Below are 24324 nucleotides of genomic sequence, written 5' to 3' on the forward strand. Positions count from 1 at the left end.
AATTACAGCAAGGAGGAAGTTTTACAGGGGGATGGGAGTACCCAAGTGCTTAGGCGGTGAGGAAGTGCTGAAGTGACAGCTGGGGAAATAGGGTTTGGAGAAGAGAGATTAATAAGGGAAGGACTCTTAGAGGAGATGTTACTTCAGAAAGATTTTGATGTCAGAGAGAACTGTGGACTGGTAGACTTGAAGGAGAAGCAACAGCTCGGAAGTCGCGTAACTCATTTCCGAGAACCCAGTAAACGAAATGAGAGTATCTGTCATTTTTTATGATTCTAGATGTAGACAGGAAAAGAATCGTTTATAAAAGAACGCTTCATATGTAGGTCTTTGTCATCTGTGAAAGTCGGAGTTGGCTTAGTATTCAAAACCCAGAAAATATATTTTCCAGTGTTTACCAAAAATCCCTTTAAAGGCTTGCCAAAGTGCATAATTGAACAATATAAATGGAGTCTCCGGTCTGCTTATATGATTGCAAAGTGGCAAAGCTGACCTAGTGGCCAAACCAATGGTGAATTATTATAGACAAAGGGTGTTGGCCTTTGGCTTACTTGAAATAAAAGCCAAGTTCTGGGGAACTTTTTATTCTTGGTGTAGGACCAGAACTGAGGAAGAAACAAGATATCCGGTAAGTCCAGGAGGAACTGGGGTGCAGAGATGTGAAGTGACACATAACAAATAACATCAAAAATAAAAAAATGAAGTGGGGGTGGAGGGGGCATCCAGACCAACTAGCTTTCAAGAGGAGCAACATAGCGTAGTGAAAAGAGCATGAACTTGGGAGTCAGAGGATCTGGATTCAAATTCAAGCCAGTATTGTTTGCTTGGGCAAATCCCTTAACTCCTCTGTTCCTCATTTTCCCTAACTGTAAAATGGAGATTAAATTCTACTCCCTCCAACTTAGACTCTGAGTCCCATGTGGGACAGGGATTGTGTCCAACCTGATTAACTTTTATCTACCCCAGGGCTTAGAACAGTGCTTGACACATAGTAAGTGCTTAACAAATAGCATAATAAATAAGATAGCTCTGGCCCAGAGTTGATAATTAGAGTCTTGGCTCCTCTCTCTGGGATCCAAAAGCGCCGTGACAATCCTTTAGTGCTCAGGAAAGTAGCTAAGATCTAAGGGTGATACCTTTTGGCCCTGAAAGAATAGAGCTGAGAGGAGCTGAATGATGATCATCATCATCAATCGTATTTATTGAGCGCTTACTGCAGTGAGCGGATTGGGAGTGCTCCATGCTGCCACTGGGGAAGCAGTGCAGATTCATGGCTTAATGGATAGAGCATGGGCCTGCGAATCAGAAAGTCATGGGTTCTAATCCCGGCTCCGTCACTTGTCTCCTATGTGACCTTGGGTAAGTCCCTTCACATCTCTGCACCTCAGTTCCCTCATCTGTAAAATGGGGGGTGAGACTTGTGAGCCCCACACAGGACAGGAACTGGGCCCAACCCATTTCAGCACTTAGAACAGTGCTTGGCACATAGTAAGCACTTACAAATACCATCATTATTATTCAATACCTAGATAGAAATATGGAGAGAGAGTGCCTGTCTTTTGCTTCATAAATGACCCTTCCAGTGGTAAGACTGTAACGATGACGGTCAGTGCTTTTGGGAGAGAACCTTTTGTGCATTTACACACCACTACTGGTAGAAGAGTCATGACTACTATAGAGATCAATGATCCAGGATCACCCCTCTAGACTGTAAATTAGTTGCAGGCAGGAAATGTGTCTGTTTAGTTTTATATTTTGCTCTTCCTAGTGCTTAGTACAGTGCTCAGCACAGTAAGCATTCAATATATACGCCTGACTGGCTGACCTAACTCCTGGAGAAGCAGCATAGTCAGTTGGATCGAACATAGGCCTGGGGAGTCAGAAGGCAGAAGCAGCCTGGCAGAGTGAATAGAGTTCGGGCCTGGGAGTTGGAAGGTCATGAGTTCTAATCCCGGCTCTGCCAGTTGTCTGCTGTGTGACCTTGAGAAAGTCACTTAAATTCTCTGAGCCTCAGTTCCCTCATCTGTAAAATGGGGAGTAAGACTGAGAGCCCCATGTGGGACAGGGACTGTGTCCAACCCGATGTGCTGGTATCCACCCCAGCAGTTAGAACATTGCGTGGCACTAGCGCTTAACAAATACCATAGTTATTATTATTATTGTTAGAAGGACCTAGATTTTAATCCTGGCTTTGCCACTTCTGTGCTATGTGACCTTGGGCAAGTTACTTAACTTCCCTGTGCCTTAGTTAACTCATCTGTAAAATGGGGATTAAAACTGTGAGTCTCATGTGGGACAAAGACTATTTCTATAGACTCTAGATGCAACCTAATTAGCTTGTATCTACCCTAGCACAGAGAATAGTGCCTGGTACATAGTAAGTGCTAAGCAAAAACTTTAAAAAAAAAAAACCCAAAATCTAGCCCAGTGCCATCAGTATGAGGACAGGAATTGTCAGCTGATACAGAGTGACCCATCTTCCTGATCAGAGACTTGGGGCTATCTGGAGAACTCTAATTTCTATATATACTCTGGCTAGTGCTCTCAATTTTTCCATGCATCTGGTGTTAGTCTAAAGAACACTATATGGTAATAATAATAATAATAATGATAGCATTTATTAAGTGCTTACTATGTGCAAGGCACTATTCTAAGTGCTAGGGAGGTTACAAGGTGATCAGGTTGTCCCACGGGGGTCTCACGTCTTCATCCCCATTTTACAGATGAGGTAACTCAGGCCCAGAGAAGTGAAGTGACTTGCCCAAAGTCACACAGCTGACAAGTGGTGGAGCTGGGATTTGAACCCATGACCTCTGACTCCAAAGCCCGGGCTCTTTCCACTGAGCCACACTGCTTCTCCATCATACTATATGATGTATAGTTTTTTTAAATGGAATTTGTTGAACACTTAGTGGTGCCAGGAACTGTACTAAGCGCTGGGGTAGATACAGGGTATTCAGGTTGGATACAGTCCGTGTTCATTCGTTCATTCATTCAATCATATTTATTGAGCACTTACTGTGTGCAGAGCACTCTACTAAGTGCTTGGGAAGTACAAATTGGCAACATATAGAGATGGTCCCTACCCAACAACAGGCTTACAGTCTAGAAGGGGGAGACAGACAACAAAACGAAACATGTGGACAGGTGTCATCAGAATAAGTAGAAGTAAAGCTAGATGCACATCATTAACAAAATATAGAGTAGTAAATATGTACAAGTAAAATAAATAGAGTAATAAATCTGTACAAACATATATACAGGTGCTGTGGGGAGGGGAAAGAGGTAAGGCGGGGGGGATGGGGAGGGGGAGAGGAAGAAGGGGGCTGAGTCTGGGAAGGCCTTCTGGAGGAGGTGAGCTCTCAGTAGGGCTTTGAAGGGAGGAAGAGAGCTAGCTCGGCAGATGTGCGGAGGGAGGGCATTCCAGGCCAGGGGGAGGACGTGGTCCAGGGGTCGACTGCGGGACAGGCGAGAACGAGGCAAAGTGAGGTGTTCCACATAGGACTAACAGTCATAATCCCCATTTTACAGATGAGGTAATTGAGGGATAGAGAAATGAAATGATTGCCCAAGGTCACACAGCAGACAAATGGTGGAGACAAAATTAGGACCAAGGTCCTTCAGACTCCCAGGCCTGTATTCTATCCACTAGACCATGCTGCTTCTTCATAGATGCCCATAAAAAAATATGTAAATTGCATTCATGTATTTCCAAGATCAAAAATTGTCTGAAACCCTATAAATATATGTTTAAAGTGATTTAAAGATGAATATAATTATGTGGTCAAATAGCAATATAAACACTTACCAAGATTTGGAATTTAGTTTCTGTATATGCATACCTTAATATGCATACCTTTCAATAATATTAAGATTAGTAGTAATCATTAATATTAGTACCTTTCAAGGGCTGTCATTCACATGTGTCTGCTAATTCTGTAGAAGCAGCGTGGCTCAGTGGAAAGAGCCCGGGCTTTGGAGTCAGAGGTCATGGGTTCAAATCCCAGCTCTGCCAATTGTCAGCTGTGTGACTTTGGGCAAGTCACTTCACTTCTCTGGGCCTCAGTTACCTCATCTATAAAATGGGGGATTAAGACTGTGAGCCACCCATGGGACAACCTGATCACCTTGTACCTCCCCAGTGCTTAGAACAGTGCTTTGCACATAGTAAACGCTTAATAAATGTCATTATTATTGTTATTATTACTCACTCAAATACAGTGCTCAGCACATGGTAAGCACTCAATAAACACCATTGTTGGACTGATTGATCCAATTCAACAAAAAAGATTCCTAACATACTAGAGAACTGTCATTAATATTGAATAGAATTGCCCTTATCTAGTGTTAAATTGAAGTGAGCTTTAAGGTTTTTTTTTATGGTACTTGTTAAGTGCTTACTGTGTGCCAGAGGCTGTACTGAATGCGGGTAGATACAAGATAGGTTCTACACAGGCCATGTCCCATAAAGGCGTACAATCTGAGTTTGAGGGAGGAGGGTTTAATCCCCATTTTACAGATGAAGTAACTGAGGTACAGATAAGTTAGGTGGCTTGCCCCAGGTAACATAGCCGGCAAGTGGCAGATTATGGGTAGGGACTGTGTCTATATAATAATAATAATGGTATTTATTAAGTGCTTACTATGTGCAGAGCACTGTTCTAAGCGCTGGGGAGGATACAAGGTGATCAGGTTGTCCCACAGGGGGCTCACAGTCTTAATCCCCATTTTACAGAGGAGGTAATTGAGGCCCAGAGAAGTGAAGTGACTTGCCCAAACTCACACAGCTGACAAGTGGCAGAGCTGGGATTTGAACCCATGACCTCTGACTCCAAAGCCCGTGCTGTTTCCTCTGAGCCACGCTGCTTCTCTGTATGGTGCCGACTTGTGCTTCCCAAGCGCTTAGAAAGTAAACACTCAATAAATACGATTGAATGAATGAATGAATGAATAGCCCAGGTCCTCTGACACCTGGGCCCTTACCCATTGCTTACCATTCTGGTTTATTCAAGTTAGTTAAAACGCTTCAAAGGTTTAGGACATGAGGCTGTAAAGCTCATTTTGGGCAGAGAATTTGTCTGTTATATTGTTGTGTTGTACTCTCCCAAGTGCTTAGTACAGTTCCTTGTACACAATAAGAGCTCAGTAAATACAAATGATTGATTGATTGACTGAGGAAAGGAAATTTTTATGGAAAAAAGAAATTAAAATTGAAAGTGACTGTTAAGGAAGTTGGCTAAATAAAGAGCACTGTAATAGGGAATGACTGAATTACTGTTTTCGAGTATGAGACAGGGAAATTATACTATCTATCCTGAGGTAAGGAGAGCTCTGGTAATAATAATAATAATAATAATAATAATGATGGCATCTGTTAAGCGCTTACTACGTGCAAAGCTCACAGATTTCACCCCCATTTTACAGATGAGGGAAGTGAGGCCCAGAGAAGTTAAGCAACTTGCCCAAGGTCACATAGCTTATAATAATAATAATAATGATGGCATTTGTTAAGCACTTACTATGTGCAAAGCACTGTTCTAAGCACTAGGAGGGATACAAGGTGATCAGGTTGTCCCACGTGGGGCTCACAGTCGTAGTCCCCATTTTATAGATGAGGTAACTGAGGCTCAGAGAAGTTAAGTGACTTGCCCAAGGTCACACAGCAGACATGTGGCGGAGCGGAATGGTACAAATCCTAGTGACCCTTTACCCCCTTAACACACAATAAACTCTCCCATTCTGAAAGTGGTTCATCCTTTAAAGATTTCCAGTGTTACTCAATGTCCTACGTTTACCAAATAGGAGCTCCTGGAGTCCTTAAGGAAGTGAATCTCTATTTGTTGCCAAATTGTACTTTCCAAGCGCTTAGTACAGTGTTCTGCACACAGTAAGCGCTCAATACATACGATTGAATGAATGAATGAATGCAGTGAACCTGGTCCATCCTGCTAGAAGATGGGGACGTGACAGGTCAGAGGTATTTAACATAGTGTTAGGCAGCATGGCCTAATGGAGAAAAAGCATAGGCCTAGGATGTTGATGGCATTTGTTAAGCGCTTACTATGTGCAGAGCACTGTTCTAAGCGCTGGGGGGAATACAAGGTGATCAAGTTGTCCCACATGGGGCTCACAGTCTTAATCCCCATTTTCCAGATGAGGGAACTGAGGCTCTGAGAAGTTAAGTGACTTGCCCAAGGTCACACAGCAGACATGTGGCAGAGCCAGGATTCGAACCCAGGACCTCTGACTCCAAAGCCCGGGCTCTTTCCACTGAGCCACGCTGAGTCAGAAGGACCTGGGTTCTAATCCCATGTCAGCCAATTGCTTGCTGTATGACCTTGGGCAAGTCACTTCACCTCTCTGGGCCTCAGTTCCCTCATCTGTAAAATGGGGAGTAAGACTGTGAGCCCCACGTGAGACAACCTGATCACCTTGTAACCTCCCCAGCGCTTAAAACAGTGCTTTGAACATAGTAAGTGCTTAATAAATGCCATCATCGTTATTATTATTACTTAAACTTCTCTGTGCCTCAGTTTCCTCAACTGTAAAGTGGAGATACCTATTCTCCCTCCTAATTAGACTGCAAACCCCATGTGGGTCAGGGACAGTGTCCGACCTAATCAACTTGCATCCACCCCAACCCCAGTGCTTAAAACAGGGTTTGACATGTAGTAAGCGCCTAACAAATACTATAAAAAATAATAATAATAGTGGTATTTGTTAAGTGTTTTCTAAATGGGTTCGAATCCCGCCTCCCCCACATGTCTGCTGTGTGACCTTGGGCAAGTCACTTCACTTCTCTGTGCCTCAGTTCCCTCATCTGTAAAATGGGGATTAAGACTGTGAGCCCCACATGGGACAACCTCATCTCCTTGTATTCCCCCCAGCGCTTAGAACAGTGCCTTGCACATAGTATGCGCTTAACAAATACCAACATTATTATCATTATTATTATTATAAATGCCAAGAAATGTACTATGGGCTGGGGTAGATACAAGATAATCAGGTGCCTTAAGGGCGTCACAGTCTAAGTGGGAGGGAGAACAGGTTTTGAATCCCCATTTGCAGGTGAGGGAACTGAGACCCAGAGAAGTTAAGTGACTTGATTGATTGATTGATTGATTTATATTAATGCCTGTCTCTCCCTCTAATCTGTAAGCTCGTTGTGGGCAGGAAATGTGTCTGTTTATTGTTTTCTTGTACTCTCCCAAGTGCTTAATACCGTGGCATGCACACAGTAAGCGCTCAGTAAATACGATTGAATGACTCATTTATTTAAATGAACCTGCCAAGGTCACACAGCAGGTAAGAGAGTGGGATTAGAACTCAGGTCCTCTGACTCCCGGATCTATACTCTCTCCTCTAGGCCATGCTGCTTAACCTCTGCAGCCTGGCAGAGAAATCTAAACATTTCACCCACCTGCAGCCCCCTAAATGTACAAATTCCCCTCCTAGGCTTTTCTTCTGAAAATATGTGCCTCATGAGGCGTAAACAACCTGAAATAGTTTGTCATTGCCAACGAGAGGATGGGGAGGGAGCTGCTTGGTGTCTGGACTGTGAGCCCACTGTTGGGTAGGGACTGTATATGTTGCCAACTTGTACTTCCCAATCAATCAATCAATCAATCAATCATATTTATTGAGCGCTTACTATGTGCAGAGCACTGTACTAAGCATTTGGGAAGTACAAATTGGCAACATATAGAGACAGTCCCTACCCAACATTGGGCTCACAGTCTAAAAGGGGGAGACAGAGGACAAAACCAAACATACTAACAAAATAAAATAAATAGAATAGATATGTACAAGTAAAATAAGTAAATAAATAAATAGAGTAATAAATATGTACAAACATATATACATATATACAGGTGCTGTGGGGACCTGTACAAGCGCTTAGTACAGTGCTCTGCACATAGTAAGCACTCAATAAATACGATTGATTGATTGATTGATTGGACTGGTTTTGAAGTGATTTTAGCAAGATACGACTGAAGAGTCCCCTGAGGCGCTGTCAATTGCTGACTCACTTGAGCTGATTTTAGACTTTTAGACTGTGAGCCCACTGTTGGGTAGGGACCGTCTCTATATGTTGCCGACTTGTACTTCCCAAGCGCTTAGTACAGTGCTCCGCACACAGTAAGCGCGCAATAAATACGATTGATGACGATTGATGATTTTTGGTTTTATCCTTAGGGAGAGGCGTGAGTGACAGCAATCAGCACAGGGTTCCACTGGTTAAACAGTGGTGAGGTTGGGAGGGGTGGACAAAACTAGCTGGGAAAGGGCCAACAAACTCTCCCTTTCACCTCCTTGAAGCCAAAGATTCAAATCTTGAAAGTGCTGTTGTCTGGGAGAAGGATGATCTACAAGGGAATTCATTCATTCATTCATTCAATTGCATTTATTGAGTGCTTACTGTATGCAGAGCACTGTATTAGGCACTTGGGAACACGAGTCGACAACATATAGAGACGGTCTCTACCCAGCAACGGACTCACAGTCTAGAGGGAGTTGTGGACTGGCTCTATGTAATTAGTCAATCAATCAATCAATCAATCAATCGTATTTATTGAGCACTTATTGTGTGCAGAGCACTGTACTAAGTGCTTGGGAAGTACAAGTTGGCAACATATAGAGACAGTCCCTACCCAACAGTGGGCTCACAGTCTAAAAGGGGGAGGCAGAGAACAAAACCAAACATACTAACAAAATAAAATAAATAGAATAGATATGTACAAGTAAAATAAATAAATAAATAGAGTAATAAATATGTACAAACATATATACATATATACAGGTGCTGTGGGGAAGGGAAGGAGGTGAGATTGTGGGGGATGGAGAGGGGGACGAGGGGGAGATTAGACTTCTGAGGCAGGACTCCCCAGTTATGAATTGTCGATAATAATAGTAGTGTGCGTCAACCCCTAGCAGTGTGGCTTAGTGGAAAGAACACGGGCTTGGGAGTCAGAAGTCGTGGCTTCTAATTCCGGCTCCGCCACTTATCAGCAGTGTGACTTTGGGCAAGTCACTTCACTTCTCTGGGCCTCAGTTCCCTCATCTGTAAAATGGGGATTAAGACTGTGAGCCCCTCATGGGACAACCTGATTACCTCGTATCTATCCCAGTGCTTAGAACAGCACTTGGCACATAGTAATCGCTTAACAAATGCCATTATTATCCAACGCTTAGAACGGTGCTCGGCACATAGTAAGCACTTAACAAATACCATCATTATTACTGTGGTGTTCACATAATAATAATATGAACCACATAATAATAATAATGGTATTTGTTAAGTGCTTACTATGTGCCAGGCACTGTTCTAACCGCTGGGGTGGCTACAAGAAAATCAGGTTGGACACAGTCCCTGCCCCATGTGGGGCTCACAGTCTTAACCCCCATTTTACAGCTGAAGTAACTGAGGCCCAGAGAAGCAAAGTAACTTAGGGTCACACAGCAGACATGTGGCAGAGCTGGGATTTGAACCTAGGTCCTTCTGATTCCCAGGCCCGTGCTCTTATCCTCTAGGCCATGCTGCTTCAGGGCCAGCCTTGGAGTCGATACACAATAGGCAGATCAGACACTCTCTCTGCCCCACATGGGAGGGAGGGAGAACAAAAATGTAATCCCCATTTGGCAGGTGAGGAAACTAAAATGAAGAGAAGTTAAATGATTTGCCCAAAGTCACACAGCAGACCTGGCCCACATCCTGCCTCTGTCCTGGAATGCCCTCCCTCCTCAAATCCAACAATTATTCTTCCCCTCTTCAAAGCCTTAGTGAAGGCACATCTCCTTCAAGAGGCCTTACCAGACTAAGCCCCACCTTTCCTCATTTCCCTCTCCTTTTTGCGTCACCCTGACTTGCTCTTTGCTCTTCCCCCCTCCTCAGCCCCACAGCACTTATGTATATATCTGTCATTTTATTTATTAGTATTGATTTCTATTTGCATTGATGTCTGTCTCCCCCCTCCCCGCAGACTCTGAGCTCGTTGTGGGCAGAGATTGTCACTGTTTATTGAATTGTACTTTCCCAAGTGCTTAGGACAGTGCTCTGCACACCGTAAGTAATTAATAAATCACGATTGATTGAATGAATGAATGAAGTAACAGAGCAGAGATTAGAACCCAGGTCTCTCGACTCCTAGATCCATGATTTTTCCACTAGGCCTCACTGCTTCTCAGCACACTGTGGCCAGGAAACGAGTCTGCCAACTCTGAACTAACTAACTAACCAACTCTCAAGAACTTAGTACAGTGCTATATACTCAGTAAGCACTCAATAAACGTGATTGATTGATTGATCAGTAGTCCAAACAATTGCAGGGCCACCACTTGAATTCTTTTAGACCCTACAGACAAGGGCCCCATAAATGGTTTGAGATCTGAGCAGGACTCAACGAGGTGAAGAAAAATGAAGTCACATCATTACTGTGTATAGGAGAAAAGGTAGTGTGAATTTAATTGAAGTGTATGAGGGTGGAGATGCAGAGTAAAAGCTACTTTAGATCCCATAATATTGGAACAAGGGATTACTTAATGAAATGAATGGCAGGTGAGCTTTAAAGAAATAAAAAGAAGCGCCTGTACTTCATCAGATGATATGTATACAGCCAGTGGAGATCAAAATCCCAAGAGGTCTTGGAATCAAATCCTGAAGCTTGATTTTAAAAGGGGCTAGCAGTAAGTGATTTGAGGGTCACTAATATCATTTGTCATTCGCTTGTGCTGAACTAGAGGTAATCCAATCTCCTGCTTTGGGGCATAAACTGATCCCTGCTGTATTTGTGGAAGGAATCTCTCTTCCTAAGCCCCAACCGGTTGGCTGGAGGCCCACCATGATGGTCCTCTTTCTCACAGGCTTCCGGGACAGTTCAGGGCTCATGGCAAGACACCGGATTTGGTGGGCTTGCGGTCTGATCTGATCTGAACCTCTTTGGGCATTGTGGAACTAATAGAAGAAGTTAAAGTGGAATTTGAGCAACCATTCTTATCTCTATAAATATCAAGATTAATCACTTAATGGGGAGCACACCCTCAGAGAGAACGCTAGTCGAGTGTGCCGCCCCACTCTGTTTGCTTTTTAAATGGAGTTTTCTTTTTTCTAGTTTAAAAAAAAGAGAGAGATTATATCATCATTTAAAAGTTATCCGAGATTTATTCCTAAATGGGTAATGCTCTTTAAGAGCTTTTCCAGAGGCGAAAAGGTATTTCCTTTCTCTACAAGAAAAAGAACATTTTTTCCCCGCTCGATGAACTGAATATTTGGAATACTTGGGTTAAACAAGTGTACAGTGCAATTCAATGAGTATATACATTCTTTTTAAAGGAAAAATATATAGATTTCTTGTAAAAAGCTAATGGATCATTTTATTAATGCAAGCAATTGTTCAGTGAAATGTAAAGGGGAGTGCCCTCTAACTGTATTTTTTTTTAAAGTAAAGGCTTCTCATCAGTATTTAACTGTTCTGATGATAAGCATGTGTAGAGCAGAGCCATCCTGAGATGTCTGGGGACCATAAATTTGAAGGAAACATGCAGTCTATTAAATGTGGTGTAGTCAAGCTATTCTGGTGAGCCCCATGTGGAACAGGCACTGTGTGCAATCTGATCATCTTATATTTACCTCAGCACTTAGTCCAGAGTAAGCACTAAATAAATACCATTATAACGGAGAATTGTATTTTAAATGTAATCATTTGCCCAAAATTATAACTTGAAATCCCTCTTTTTCTTCTCAGATGACAATTTTTGGGGTTCTATTTAAATTTTGGCGAAGCTTTTGTGATTTTCGAAGCAATTTAACGGATGAGAAGATTTTGAGTGCATTAGAGAGAAGGAGAGAACAGAAGATGGATAGGCTGAAAGGAAAACTTAAAGATGACAAAGTCGGGAAGGTGAGACAATAAAAGACTTCTCATTGTTTATAACGTGTGAGAAGGGGTGGGAGGGAGAATACAGAATATGTAGAATCCTGATTTTTTACTTTTGTAGTCTTTTGTCAGCCATTTCCCTTTCTTGCTTAATGTGAAAGAGGATTTACACAAAGCTTAAGTAGATCAATCAATCAATCAATCATATTTATTGAGCACTTACTGTGTGCAGAGCACTGTACTAAGCGCTTGGGAAGTACAAGTTGGCAACATATAGAGACAGTCCCTACCCAACAGTAGGCTAGTAGATGTGATCTGCTAGACAGAGGGTGGAAATTAATCAGTATGTTTACATGTGGAAAAACTGAATTGTGATTGATTTAAAATTGCTCTTATCATACTGCTTTCATTTTAGTGTCTCTGAAAATAAACTGGTATTCAAGTGCATTTGATTGTGATACAGTATTAAACATGCTGCTGGGGACGCAGCATAGTCAAGTGGAAAGAGCATGAACTGGGCTCTAATCCCTGTTCTGCCACATGGCTGTGTGACCTTGGGCAAATCACCTAACGTCTCTGGGCCTCAGTTCCCTCATCTGCAAAATGGGGATTCAGTGCCTGTTTTCCCTCCTATAATAAGAAGAATTTTTTAATTTGTATTTTTTTAACTTTATTCATCGCAATCACAAGTTGGTTGCTGTGGGCCTCGTCTCAAGGGAAGCAGCGTGACTTAGTAGAAAGAGCACAGGCCTGGAATTCAGAGGGCCTGGGTTCTAATCCCAGCTCTACCAATTGATTGCTGGGTGACTTTGGGCAAGTCACTTAACTTCTCTGTGTCTCAGTTTCCTCAATTGTAAAACAGGGATTCTATGCCTGTTCTCCCTCCCACATAGACTGTGAGCAGAACAAGAACTGTGTCCGACCTAATTACCTAGCCCAGCGCCTAGGATAGTGTTTGACATATAGTAAGCGCTTAACAAATGCAATAAAAAAACAAAGAAAGGGAGGGCAGGAATCTTGGGGTAACCTGTCAGAGTGCTCTGTGTTCTTTGGATCCCAAAAGAATTATGTTATAATGGATCAGTAGGCCTGTTTAAAAATGTAAGGAATCATCCATTGGTAAATGTTGATGTAGAAGCAGCATGGCTCAGTGGAAAGAGCATGGGCTTTGGAGTCAGAGGTCGTGGGTTCAAACCCTGGTTCCTCCAACTGTGAGCTGTGTGACTTGGGCAAGTCACTTAACTTCTCTGTGCCTCAGTCCCTTCATCTGTAAAATGGGGATTAAGACTGTGAGCCCACCGTGGGACAACCTGATCACCTTGTAACCTCCCCAGCACTTAGAACAGTGCTTTGCACATAGTAAGTGCTTAATAAATGCCATTATTATTATTATTATTATCATCTAGGTTGGCTGGTCTGCTGGCTTTCAACTGGACCAGATATTCATTCATATAATTGTGTTTATTGAGTGCTTACTGTGTTCAGAGAATTGTACTAAGTGCTTGGGAAACACATTTCCCATCCACAATGAGCTTACAGTTTAGAGGGGGCGGAAACAGATATCAATACAAATAAATAAAATTACGAATAGGTACATAAGTGCTGTGGGCCTGGGAGGGTGGATGAGCAAAGGCAGCAAGTCAGGGCGACGCAGAAGGGAGCGGAAGATGAGAAAAGGTGGGGTTTCATTTGGGAAGACCTATTGGACGAGGTGGTGGGAATACAATAAGGCTTTGAAGGCAGGGGAGAGTAATTGTTGGATTTGAGGAAGGAGGGCTGGCATTCAGGCTCAGTGGAAAGAGCACGGACTTTGGAGTCAGAGGTCATGGGTTTGAATTCCGCTCCGCCAACATGTCTGCTGTGTGACCTTGGGAAAGTCACTTAACTTCTCGGAGCCTCAGTTACCTCATCTGTAAAATGGGGATGATGACTGTGAGCCCCATGCGGGACAACCTGATCACCTTGTATCCCCCCAGCACTTAGAACAGTGCTTTGCACATAGTAAGTGCTTAACAAATGCCATTATTATTATTATTATTCAATCGTATTTATTGAGCGCTTACTGTATGCAGAGCACTGTACTAAGCGCTGGGGAAGCACAAGTTGGCAATATATAGAGACGGTCCCTACCCAACAACAGGCTCACAGTCTAGGACGTAAGCTGGAGGTCAGTGGTGAGACAGGTGAGATGGAGGCACAGTGAGAAGATTAGCACTAGAGGAGTGAAGTGCCTGGGCTGGGTTGTAGAAGGCGAGAAGCAAGGTGAGGTAGGAGGGGGCAAGGTGGTGGAGTGATTTAAAGCCAATGGTGAGGAGTTTTTGTTTGATGCAGGGATGGACATATTCCCTGCCCATTTTTCCATAGGCAAGTGGGCATTCAGAATCCACATTTACAGAGTAAAATGAAATGGAGAGTTGGGGCAATGATCTAGATGATTCTGGCTACAAGCAAAATAGGATGGTATTTCATTTTCCCCAAATCATCCATATTATTTTTCTCACTTGATAATCCACTGGATATTGACTTTACTTACCTGTGGAAACACTGGCATGCACTACTAGAACATAACTCTTCCCACTAATTATCCTAGCTCCTATGCTACTACACCACTGCTCTCATGCTTTATTCCTCTCACTGTGGACTCCTGGCTCACGTGCTCCCTTCTGCCTAGAATTCCCTCCCCCTTCAAATAGGCTCTTCAAATAATAATAATAATGGCATTTATTAAGCTCTTACTATCATCATCATCATCAATCGTATTTATTGAGCGCTTACTATGTGCAGAGCACTGTACTAAGCGCTTGGGAAGTACAAATTGGCAACATATAGAGACAGTCCCTACCCAACAGTGGGCTCACAGTCTAAAAGGGGGAGACAGAGAACAAAACCAAACATACTAACAAAATAAAATAAAATAAATAGAATAGATATGTACAAGTAAAATAAATAAATAAATACTATGGGCAAAGCACTATTCTAAGAGCTGGGGAGGTTACAAGGTGAACAGATTGTCCCACGGAGGGCTCACAGTCTTCATCGCCATTTTACAGATGAGGTAACTGAGGCACAGAGAAGTTAAGTGACTTGCCCAAAGTCACACAGCTCACAATTGGTGGAGCCGGGATTTGAACCCCTGACCTCTGACTCCAAAGCCCGTGCTCTTTCCACTGAGCCACACTGCTTCTCCAAATCAATGCCCTTCTGAAATCACATCTCATTAATCAATCCCTTTTCTTCACACCCTGTTTCCCTGCCAGCTGTCTCTTAAGCACTTCCATTTCACTCATGGACCTGGACACCAAAATACTGGATAGGAGGGAAATCATAGAATTAGTCTTAAAGTTAGTGGTCAGAAGATTATTCTTGGAGCAGAGAGGAATGGGTAACCACTGACGGTTTTTGAGGAATGGGGAGACTTGTGCAGGACAGGTTTTAGAAAAAATGATTTGGGCAGCAGAGAGAAGTATGGACTGGAGAAAGAAAAGACAAAAGGAAGGGAAAAGAGTGAGGAGGCTGATACATTAGCGAATCGGAGTTTGACAAGTGCCTGGATCTCTCCGTTTGGATAGAGCTGAAAGGGACAGATTCTGGAAATGTGGAGAAAAGCCAGCAAGATTTCATGACAGATTAAATATGGGTGTTGAAAAAGGGGGAAAATAATAATAATGATGATGATATTTAAGAGCTTACTTTGTGCCAAGCACTGGACTAAGCGCTGGGATGGATATAAGCTAATCAGGTTGGACATAATCCCTGTCCCATGTGGGGCTCACAGCCTCAATCCCCATTTTACAGATGAGGGGAATGAGGCACAGAGAAGTGAAATGACTTGCCTAAGATCACACAGCAGGCAAGTGGCGGAGCTGGGCCATGACTTTCTGACTCCTAGGCTCGGGCTGTAGGATAATGCCAAGTTTGTGGGCCTAAAAGGTGGAAAGGAAGGTGGCATCATTGATTGTGATGGAGAATTTAGGTGGATGAGAAGGTTTGGGGAGCGATGATGAGGAGTTCAGTTTAGGTCATTTTGAGATGGAGATGTGGGACATCCTTGTAGCATGAGCAGCAGCGTGTGGCTCAGTGGAAAGAGCACGGGCTTGGGAGTCAGAGGTCATGGGTTCTAATCCTGGTTCCGCCACTTGTCAGCTGTGTGACTTTAGGCAAGTCACTTAACTTTTCTGTGCCTCAGTTACCTCATCTGTAAAATAGGGATTAAGACTGTGAGCCCCACGTGGGACAACCAGATCATTCATTCATTCAATCGTATTTATTGAGCGCTTACTGTGTGCAGAGCACTGTACTAAGCGCTTGGGAAGTACAATTTGGCAACATATAGAGACGGTCCCTACCCAACAGTGGGCTCACAGTCTAGAAGGGGGAGATCACCTTGTATACACCCCAGCGCTTAGAACAGTGCTTTGCACATTGTAAGCGCTTAACAAATACCATTATTATTAGTAGTAGTAGTAGTATTGTAGAGTTGTGCTCGAGGAAAAAAGAAATCACCTGTCCTCCAAGACGCCTTCCCAGACTAAGCCCTTTATTTTCCCTATCCATCCTCCCATCTGTGTTGTCTGTATATTTGGCTGTGTAACCCTTAAGCCCTTTGATACTTACCCCAGCCCCACGATACTCATGAAAATATCCATATTCTACTATGTCCCCTATCCCTAGTGTTTTTTAATGTCTACCTCCTTCTGAGGAGATAAGCTCCATTTGGACAGGGGCCACATCTACTAACTTTGTTGTATTGTAGCAATAATAATAATAATGATGGTATTTGTTAAGCACTTACTAGGTGCCAAGCACTGTTCTAAGCACTGGGGGAGATACACGGTAATCAGGTTGTCCCATGTGGGGCTCACAGTCTTAATTCCCATTTTACAGATGAGGTAACTGAGGCACAGAGAAGTTAAGTGGCTGGCCCAAAGTCACACAGCTGATGTGGCGGAGCCAGGATTAGAACCCACGACTTCTGACTCCCAAGCCCATGCTCTTAGGCCACGCTGCTTCTCCTTTCCTAAGCACTTAGTACAGCGATCTGCATACAGAAAGTGCTCAAACACCATCGATTGATTGAGGAGAGAGGGCAGGATTGGCAGACTTGGGGTTCTTCTAAACGGAGGTAATAGTTGAATCTATGGGAGCAGATAAACTCTCCAAGGGAGTGAGTGTAAATGAAGAGGAGACACAGAACAGAGGCTTTAGGGACCCCCACTGTTTGGGAATGGGAGGTAGAGAAAGAACTAGCAAAAGAGAAGGAGAGGAAGCGGCCAGAGAGGTAAGAAGAGATCCAGGACAGAATAGTTTCTGAAAAAAACAGGGTTAGCTAGCATTTCTAGGAGAAAGGAGTGGCCCACAATTTCAGAGGCAGCTGAGAGGTCAAGGAGGGTTAAGATAATAAAGTGCATTGAATTTTTCAAGTAGGAGGCATTGGTGACCTTAGAGGGAGCTGTCTCAGTGGAGCGAAGGGGGCAAAAAACAGATTGAATAGGGTCAAGATGGGAGTTGAAGGAAACAAAATTGGAGGTAGTGGGGTAAATAATCCATTTGAGGACAGTAATAAGAATAGGAGAATGGGATGATATAGCTGGAGGATTCAGTAGGATCCAGGGAAAGTTTATAAAGTATAGGGGAGGTGTGAGCATGTTTGAAGACAGAGGGTAAGGAACCATTAGAGAGTGAGGGGTTGAAGATGGTGGTCAGGGAGAGAAGAGTGGGTGTTAATCATTTTAGGAGGTAAGAGGGAATGGAATCAGAGACACTGATAGAAAGGGTAGATTTTGAAAGTGCAGTCAGGAGATGTCCTTTTGAGAGATGGCTAGTAAGGGAAATAGAGAAGATTTAGGGAAGGGAGAGAAGTTACAGAGGTAGGGTAAACTTTTGGGGGAGCTCATGACTGATGGTTTCAGTTTAGTTGATAAAGCATTTAGCAAGGTCAACAGGGTAAGATGGGTGGGGACACTGGAGGCTTCAGGAGGACATAGAGGCCTGGAATTATTAGAATGGGCAGTAGACATGGGATCATCCCCCTTTTAGACTGTGAGCCCACTGTTGGGTAGGGACTGTCTCTATATGTTGCCAATTTGTACTTCCCAAGCACTTAGTACAGTGCTCTGCACATAGTAAGCGCTCAATAAATACGATTGATGATGATCATCATCATCATCATCAGCCTGCAAAACTGTCACAGTAGCAGAGGAAGTGCATTGTAGAGGTGATCTAAGACAGGGAGTTTGGGTGTAAGATTGATGGTGAGATGGGGAAGTTGAGTTGGGCAGAGAAGACAGAGTTTAGGAAGTGGATCAAGGGAGATTTGGAAGGGAGCCCAAGTCGGGCAATGGGGATTAAGACTGTGAGCCCCTCATGGGACAGCTTGATTACCTTGTATCTACCCAGTGCTTAGAACAGTGCTTGGCACAGAATCATTATTATGATTATCAAGGATCAGTGCAGAACATAAAGACATCAGAGGTGCATAGAAAACTGGAGAGGGATGAGAGGCAGTAAATAGTTCTAACAAGTAGTCGTAGCAACATGGCGTAGTGGACCGAGCATAGACCTGGGAATCAGGAGTTCATGGTTTCTAATTTTGGCTCCACCACTTGTATGCTCTATGGCCCTGGGCAAGTCACTTCACTTCTCAATGTCTCAGTAACCTCATCTGCAAAATGGGGATTGAGACTGTGAACCCCACATGGGACAGGGACTGTGTCCAGTCTGATTTGATTGTACCCACCCCAGGGCTTAGTATAGTGCCTGGCACATAATAAGAGCTTAAATGCCACAATTATTATTATTATTATTGTTATTAATATTAGAAGATAGTAGATGATGGTAGTGTGGGCTTCAAAAGGAGTGGTGACAAATGGAGAAGATGGGATGTGGCATTATTATTATTATCATTAGTATGGTGCTTTGAACATAGTAAGCACTCAAGAAATACCTTTGATACTGATTGATTCCTCTCCCCCTCCCCCTCCTTCCTTCCCCCTCCCCAGCTCCTCCGCCCTACCTCCTTCCCCTCCCCACAGCACCTGTACATATGTTTGTACAGATTTATTACTCTATTTATTTAACTTGTACATATTTACTATTCTGTTTATTTTCTTTTGTTAATGATGTGCATCTAGCTTTACTTCTATTTATTCTGATGACACCTGTTCACATGTTTTGTTTTGTTGTCTGTCTCCCCCTTCTAGACTGTGAACCCATTGTTGGATAGGGGCCTTCTTTATATGTTGCCAACTTGTGCTTCCCAAGCACTTAGTACAGTGTTCTGCACACAGTAAGCACTCAATAAATACAATTGAATGAATGATGGAAATGATGGAACAGAAGTTCCACAGACTTGCATTTAGTTTGGGATGTGGAGCCGAGAACTGGAAATCAATCCATCAGTCATATTTATTGAGCACTTAATGTGAGCAGCACACTGTAGTAAGGGAGGGAGGGTACAAGAACTTACAGTCGAGGTAATTTACAGTCTAAATGAGGCAGCGGTTGGGGTCTCTTGGATTGGAGTCAGTTGACTGAATGTGATGCTGAGGATGAGTAGTTTGGGGCAGTGGTGACAGTAATAAATGAGTAGAAGTGAGCTAAAGTGGGGTGCAGTCACCAAGGACTGTAGCTTTCATTCCCAAGTTCTGAGTGGTCATAATAATAATAATAATAGCATTTATTAAGTGCTTACTATGTGCAAAGCACTGTTCTAAGCACTGAAATTCAGGTTGTCCCACAGGGGGCTCACAGTCTTAATCCCCATTTGAACTGGGGCACAGAGAAGTTAAGTGACTTGCCCAAAGTCACCCAGCTGACAATTGGCAGAGCCGGGATTTGAACCCATGAACTCTGACTCCAAAGCCCGGACTCTTTCCACTGCGCCACGCTGCTTCTCCAGGTTCCTAGCTTTCAGGCCCTGGTTCCAAGAGGCCGCAGCTTCCGTTCCCCCGTTATGAGTGGCCGCGGCTTCCAGTCCCTCGTCCCGAGTGGCCGTAGCTTTCAGTCCCTCATCCCAGATGGCCGTAGCTTCTGGTTCCTCGTCCTCAGTGGACACAGCTTTTGGTCCCTGGTTCTGAGTGGCCTATTCTATTTATTTTGTTAATGATGTGCATCTAGCTTTATTTCTATTTATTCTGATGATGACATCTGTCCACATGTTACGTTTTGTTGTCTGTCTCCCCCTTCTAGACTGTGAGCCCGTTGTTGGGTAGGGGCCGTCTCTCTATGTTGCCCACTTCCCAAGAGCTAAGTACAGTGCTCTGCACACAGTAAGCGCTCAATAAATACGATTGAATGAATGAATGAATGAATAGCTTTTGGTCTCTGGTTCCTGACGGCCACAGCTTCTGGTCTTTGGTCCCGAGCGGACGCAGCTTCCAGGCTCTGGTCCTGAGTGGCCTTGGCTACTGACTTCTGGTCTCAAGTGGCCTCAGCTTCCGTTCTCTGGTTTCAAGCTGCCTCACCTACTTATCCCTGGTCCTTAGAGGCTGCAGCTCCCTGTTTCTGGTCCCCAAGGACCGCAACTTCCCACCGTTCTAAGGGTTGTGAGGTAGGCCCCCTGAGTGGTGTTAGAGGTAGGGAATTTAGCAATCTTTTGGGGTCCCAGGAAGACACAGAGCTCTAGTGGAAAGGGAGCACCTTAAATCTGCTTATACAAATTTCTTTAAAATCAGTTTTAAATTTCTCAACCTTTGCTTCAAAATATGTTGTTTTTTGCTGGTTGCATGTTAAGGCAAACCAGTCCTGTGAACCAGTACAATTTGTATTATCTCTCCTTTGCACCCACAAATATTATCTGTATATGTGGAGGAACTTCTGGGAGTTAGAAGATCCTGGGTTCTATTCCTGGCTCTGCCACATGCCTGCTGTGCGACCTTGGGCAAGTCACTTAACTTCTCTTGGACTCAGCTCACCTGAAAAATGGGGATTAAGAGTGTGAGCCCCATGTGGGACAGGGACTGTGTCCATCCTGATTAACTTGTATTTACCCCAGGGTTTAGAATAGTACTTGGCACGTCGTAACTGCTTAACATGTACCATTATTATTATTATTTAAAAGCATGTAATGAACAGACCATTTGGATGTCTGATGGGTACATAGTTCCTAGGGAACATAGATTTGAAATAAAATAATGCAAAAGGATGGATAGTAAGCAAATTGCTAAACCTAACCTTAAAAATGTGATTTTATTTGATCAGCTGGTGACAATACATGTGTTCATTGTGGGCAGGGAATGTGTCTAAAAACTCTATTATATTGTACTCTCCCAAGCCCTTAGTACAGTACTCTGCACACAGTAAGTGCTCAGTAAATACAATTGATTGATTGATGTCTTGCCTCCAAAGATTCAGATATCAATAGGAGCGTAATGGGCTGGAAATGTTGTAGAGAGAAGGATTGTGAAGAAAAGCAGATTCCCTGTTGATTATAGTTTACTATTAAATAGCAGCTGAAATAAGCAGTGGAAGGACTTTGAAAAAAAATCACTGTGAACTCTAATGCATCAGAAATGTTAACTTGATGAATATTGGGTGTTGCAACATTTTTGCCACATCATATTTAGAGTGTCTTCCATATGCATTCCGAATTATGGAGTCTTTTTCTTTTGCCTTTCTCTTTAATAATAATTGTGATATTTGTTAAGTGTTTATGATGTGCCTGGCACTGTACTAAGCTCTGGGGTAGATGCACGATAGCCTAAGTAGGAGGGAGGATAAGTGTTAAATGCCTCATTTTACAGAGGAGGTAATTGCAGCACAGAGAAGTTAAGTGACTTGCCCAAGGTCACACAGTAGACAAGTGGTAGGGCCAGATTAGATTGCTTTCCATTTAATTACAGTTGTCTTAATTTAACCTTAATTTTGCTTGGTTGAAAATTGCAGGAAGGATTAAAATCAGTAAGCGCCTCAGGATCCATTTTTGCAGATGAAACCAGTTACAGTGGCTCATTTATAGCCCGACAGGTAAGCAATCAAACATCTCACAGAAGACACTATGGCCTCTGCATAGTTTACTGCCATAATATTGATTTTCAATAACATAGGGACCTCTAATGCATTATAGTTTCATGTGTCTATGTTGAAGATGGGACTTGAAGTGATAATTCAAGAGGAAAAGGGTACTGAAATATATTTTCTAAAAAAAGGGTTTTTGGGTTTTTGGTTTTTTTTAGACTGAGGCACAGGGAGTATATGGAATCTAGTGAGGAAAAAATATGTGTTTAAAGTTAAGAGACTTGTCATATTAGAATAGAGGATGTGGTATAGATCTATTTTGGAGCTTGGGAAATAAACTGGTACACCTGAAACTATAAACTTTCTGAAACTTGCAGGGATTATATTACACCCACCCACATGTCTAGTACAGTGCTCTGTACACAGGTAGTCCAATGATAGATTCATTTTCCTTAAATATGTTTGGTTTTTTTATTTTTGTTTACTTCAGTGTCCAAAGAAAAATTTACCATTTAATTAACACCCGCACACAAGCACTCAAAAGCTAGTCTGCTTCGGCAAGAGGGAGATATACCCATTCAGGTCCCAGTTCATTTGAGGAGGAGGTTTAGATTACAACAGGAAGTAGTGGATCACCAGTTGGTTTTGAAAAGAATCATATCCTCTGGAGCAAATGCCAAAAGGAGTGTCTCTACCTGTTCCAAATAACTTTGTGTCCACAAAGAAGCATGGTGGATCCAAATGCCAATCTAGCTGAAATACTGGATCCTTTCCAAGACCCAAATTTATATACCAGTGAAATATGTGAAGGGACACCAGGAACCTATAAAAAATATCTATGTAATTTGAAGGTGTAGCCAAGATAGCTCTCTACCTTCCTCTCTTCCTCTTGCACTACTTCCCAAGCCCCATTCCTTTCATCCCCTTTTACTTCTTTCCCTAAATTTTTCTAAGAGAAGCAGCGTGGCCCAGAGGACAGAGCACGGGCTTGGGAGGCAGAGGTCATGGGTTCTAATCCCAGCTCTGCCAACTGTCAGCTGTGTGACTTTGGGCAAGTCACTTAACTTCTCTGTGCCTCAGTTCCCTCATCTGGAAAATGGGGATTAAGACTGTGAGCCCCATGTGGGACAACCTGATTACCTTGTATCCCTCCAGTGCTTAGAACAGTGCTTGGCACATAGTAAGCACTTAGCAAATGCCATTATTATTATTATTATTATTATTTTAATGTCTGTCTCTGCCTTTATCATCATCATCATCATCATCAATCGTATTTATTGAGCGCTTACTATGTGCAGAGCACTGTACTAAGCGCTTGGGAAGTACAAATTGGCAACATGTAGAGACAGTCCCTACCCAACAGTGGGCTCACAGTCTCAAAGAGTGGGCTCACAGTCTAAAAGTGTAGCCTTTAGACTACAAGTTCCTTGTGGATAGGGATCAAGTATTGTAATAATAATGATGGTATTTGTTAAGCGCTTACTATGTGCGAAGCACTGTTCTAAGTGCTGGGTACTCTCCGAAGCTCTTAGTACAGTGCTCTGCACACAGTAAGTGCTCAATAAACACCACTGATTGATTGACCTACCTTCTCGGCCACGTCCAAGAAGAAATTAGGCAATGCAAGTAGAAAGGAAATGCTGATGTCATTCATTTTACTGATAGGAAACTTCTTCGAGAAAGACTGACTGATAAAAATGTTTTTAAGGACAGATAGTTTTTTGTAATTATTGCCAAAGCTGATGAATATGTACTCAGATGTGCACATGCTGATTTATCTTTGAAAATTCCCCTACAGGTGTCCTGGTGTTACTCAAAGTACATTGAAGCTCTAGAGCAGGAGAGAACCCTGCTAAAAATTCAAGAAGATCTGGAAAAAAAGAGTGTTTCATCAGGTTAAACAGTTCATTCTTCAATTCCTCCAGTTTAAGGGGTGGTTGTCAACTATAACTGTTTCTTTATTGCAGTGGCTCTGTAGGGAACCTCATGAATAATAGTTTTAAAAAAGGAACAGTTTTTGAGAATTCAACAGTTTCATCTTTTCATTTCCATTTTTTATACAGGTTTCTCATCCTTTACCATTATGAAGGGTCAAGATACAACCCACCTAACTTGTTCTTCAAGCAGTAGCTATTTTAAAATAATCAGAACTTCTCCATCACAGCGAGAGTGAGTTTCAGTGACTGGCGATTCACTTTGCTTTTATACTGTCCTCATAATACCGCAAGATTCATGGTATGATTCATTCATGGTGTCCTGTAACTAACTATATGCTAATGTGAGTTGAAAAGAGATTCTCATTTATAAGAATACATCGCTCAAAAAGGAAGTCTGTCTTTACTGTTCTCTTAATATGGTAAGATTCTTCATTCATGATTTCCTATAACTCACTGTGGGCTAATGTTAGTTGAAAAGAGATTCTCATTTGTAAGAATACGTCACTTGAAAAGAAAGTCTATCTTTATAGAGACAAAAAGTACCATGTTTCAATCAGTCA

The 24324-nt window shown here is 42.7% G+C and overlaps 1 protein-coding gene across 3 annotated transcripts in view; it reads left to right on the forward strand.

The window, feature by feature from the left end:
• Nucleotides 1-24104, forward strand: part of RGS22 (regulator of G protein signaling 22) — a 142651-nt gene extending 118547 nt beyond the window's left edge. For all 3 annotated transcript variants that reach the window (XM_038745205.1, XM_038745204.1, XM_038745202.1), the window contains 4 exons: nt 11742-11897; nt 21756-21836; nt 23626-23722; nt 23891-24104. In XM_038745205.1, coding sequence (XP_038601133.1) covers nt 11742-11897; nt 21756-21836; nt 23626-23722; nt 23891-24000 — 444 coding nt within the window. In that variant the 3' untranslated portion in view covers nt 24001-24104. The remainder of the gene's footprint in view (nt 1-11741; nt 11898-21755; nt 21837-23625; nt 23723-23890) is intronic.
• Nucleotides 24105-24324: the final 220 nt, after the last annotated feature.

This window comes from Tachyglossus aculeatus, chromosome 4, assembly GCF_015852505.1.
Source record: "Tachyglossus aculeatus isolate mTacAcu1 chromosome 4, mTacAcu1.pri, whole genome shotgun sequence".
Taxonomy (NCBI): domain Eukaryota; kingdom Metazoa; phylum Chordata; class Mammalia; order Monotremata; family Tachyglossidae; genus Tachyglossus; species Tachyglossus aculeatus.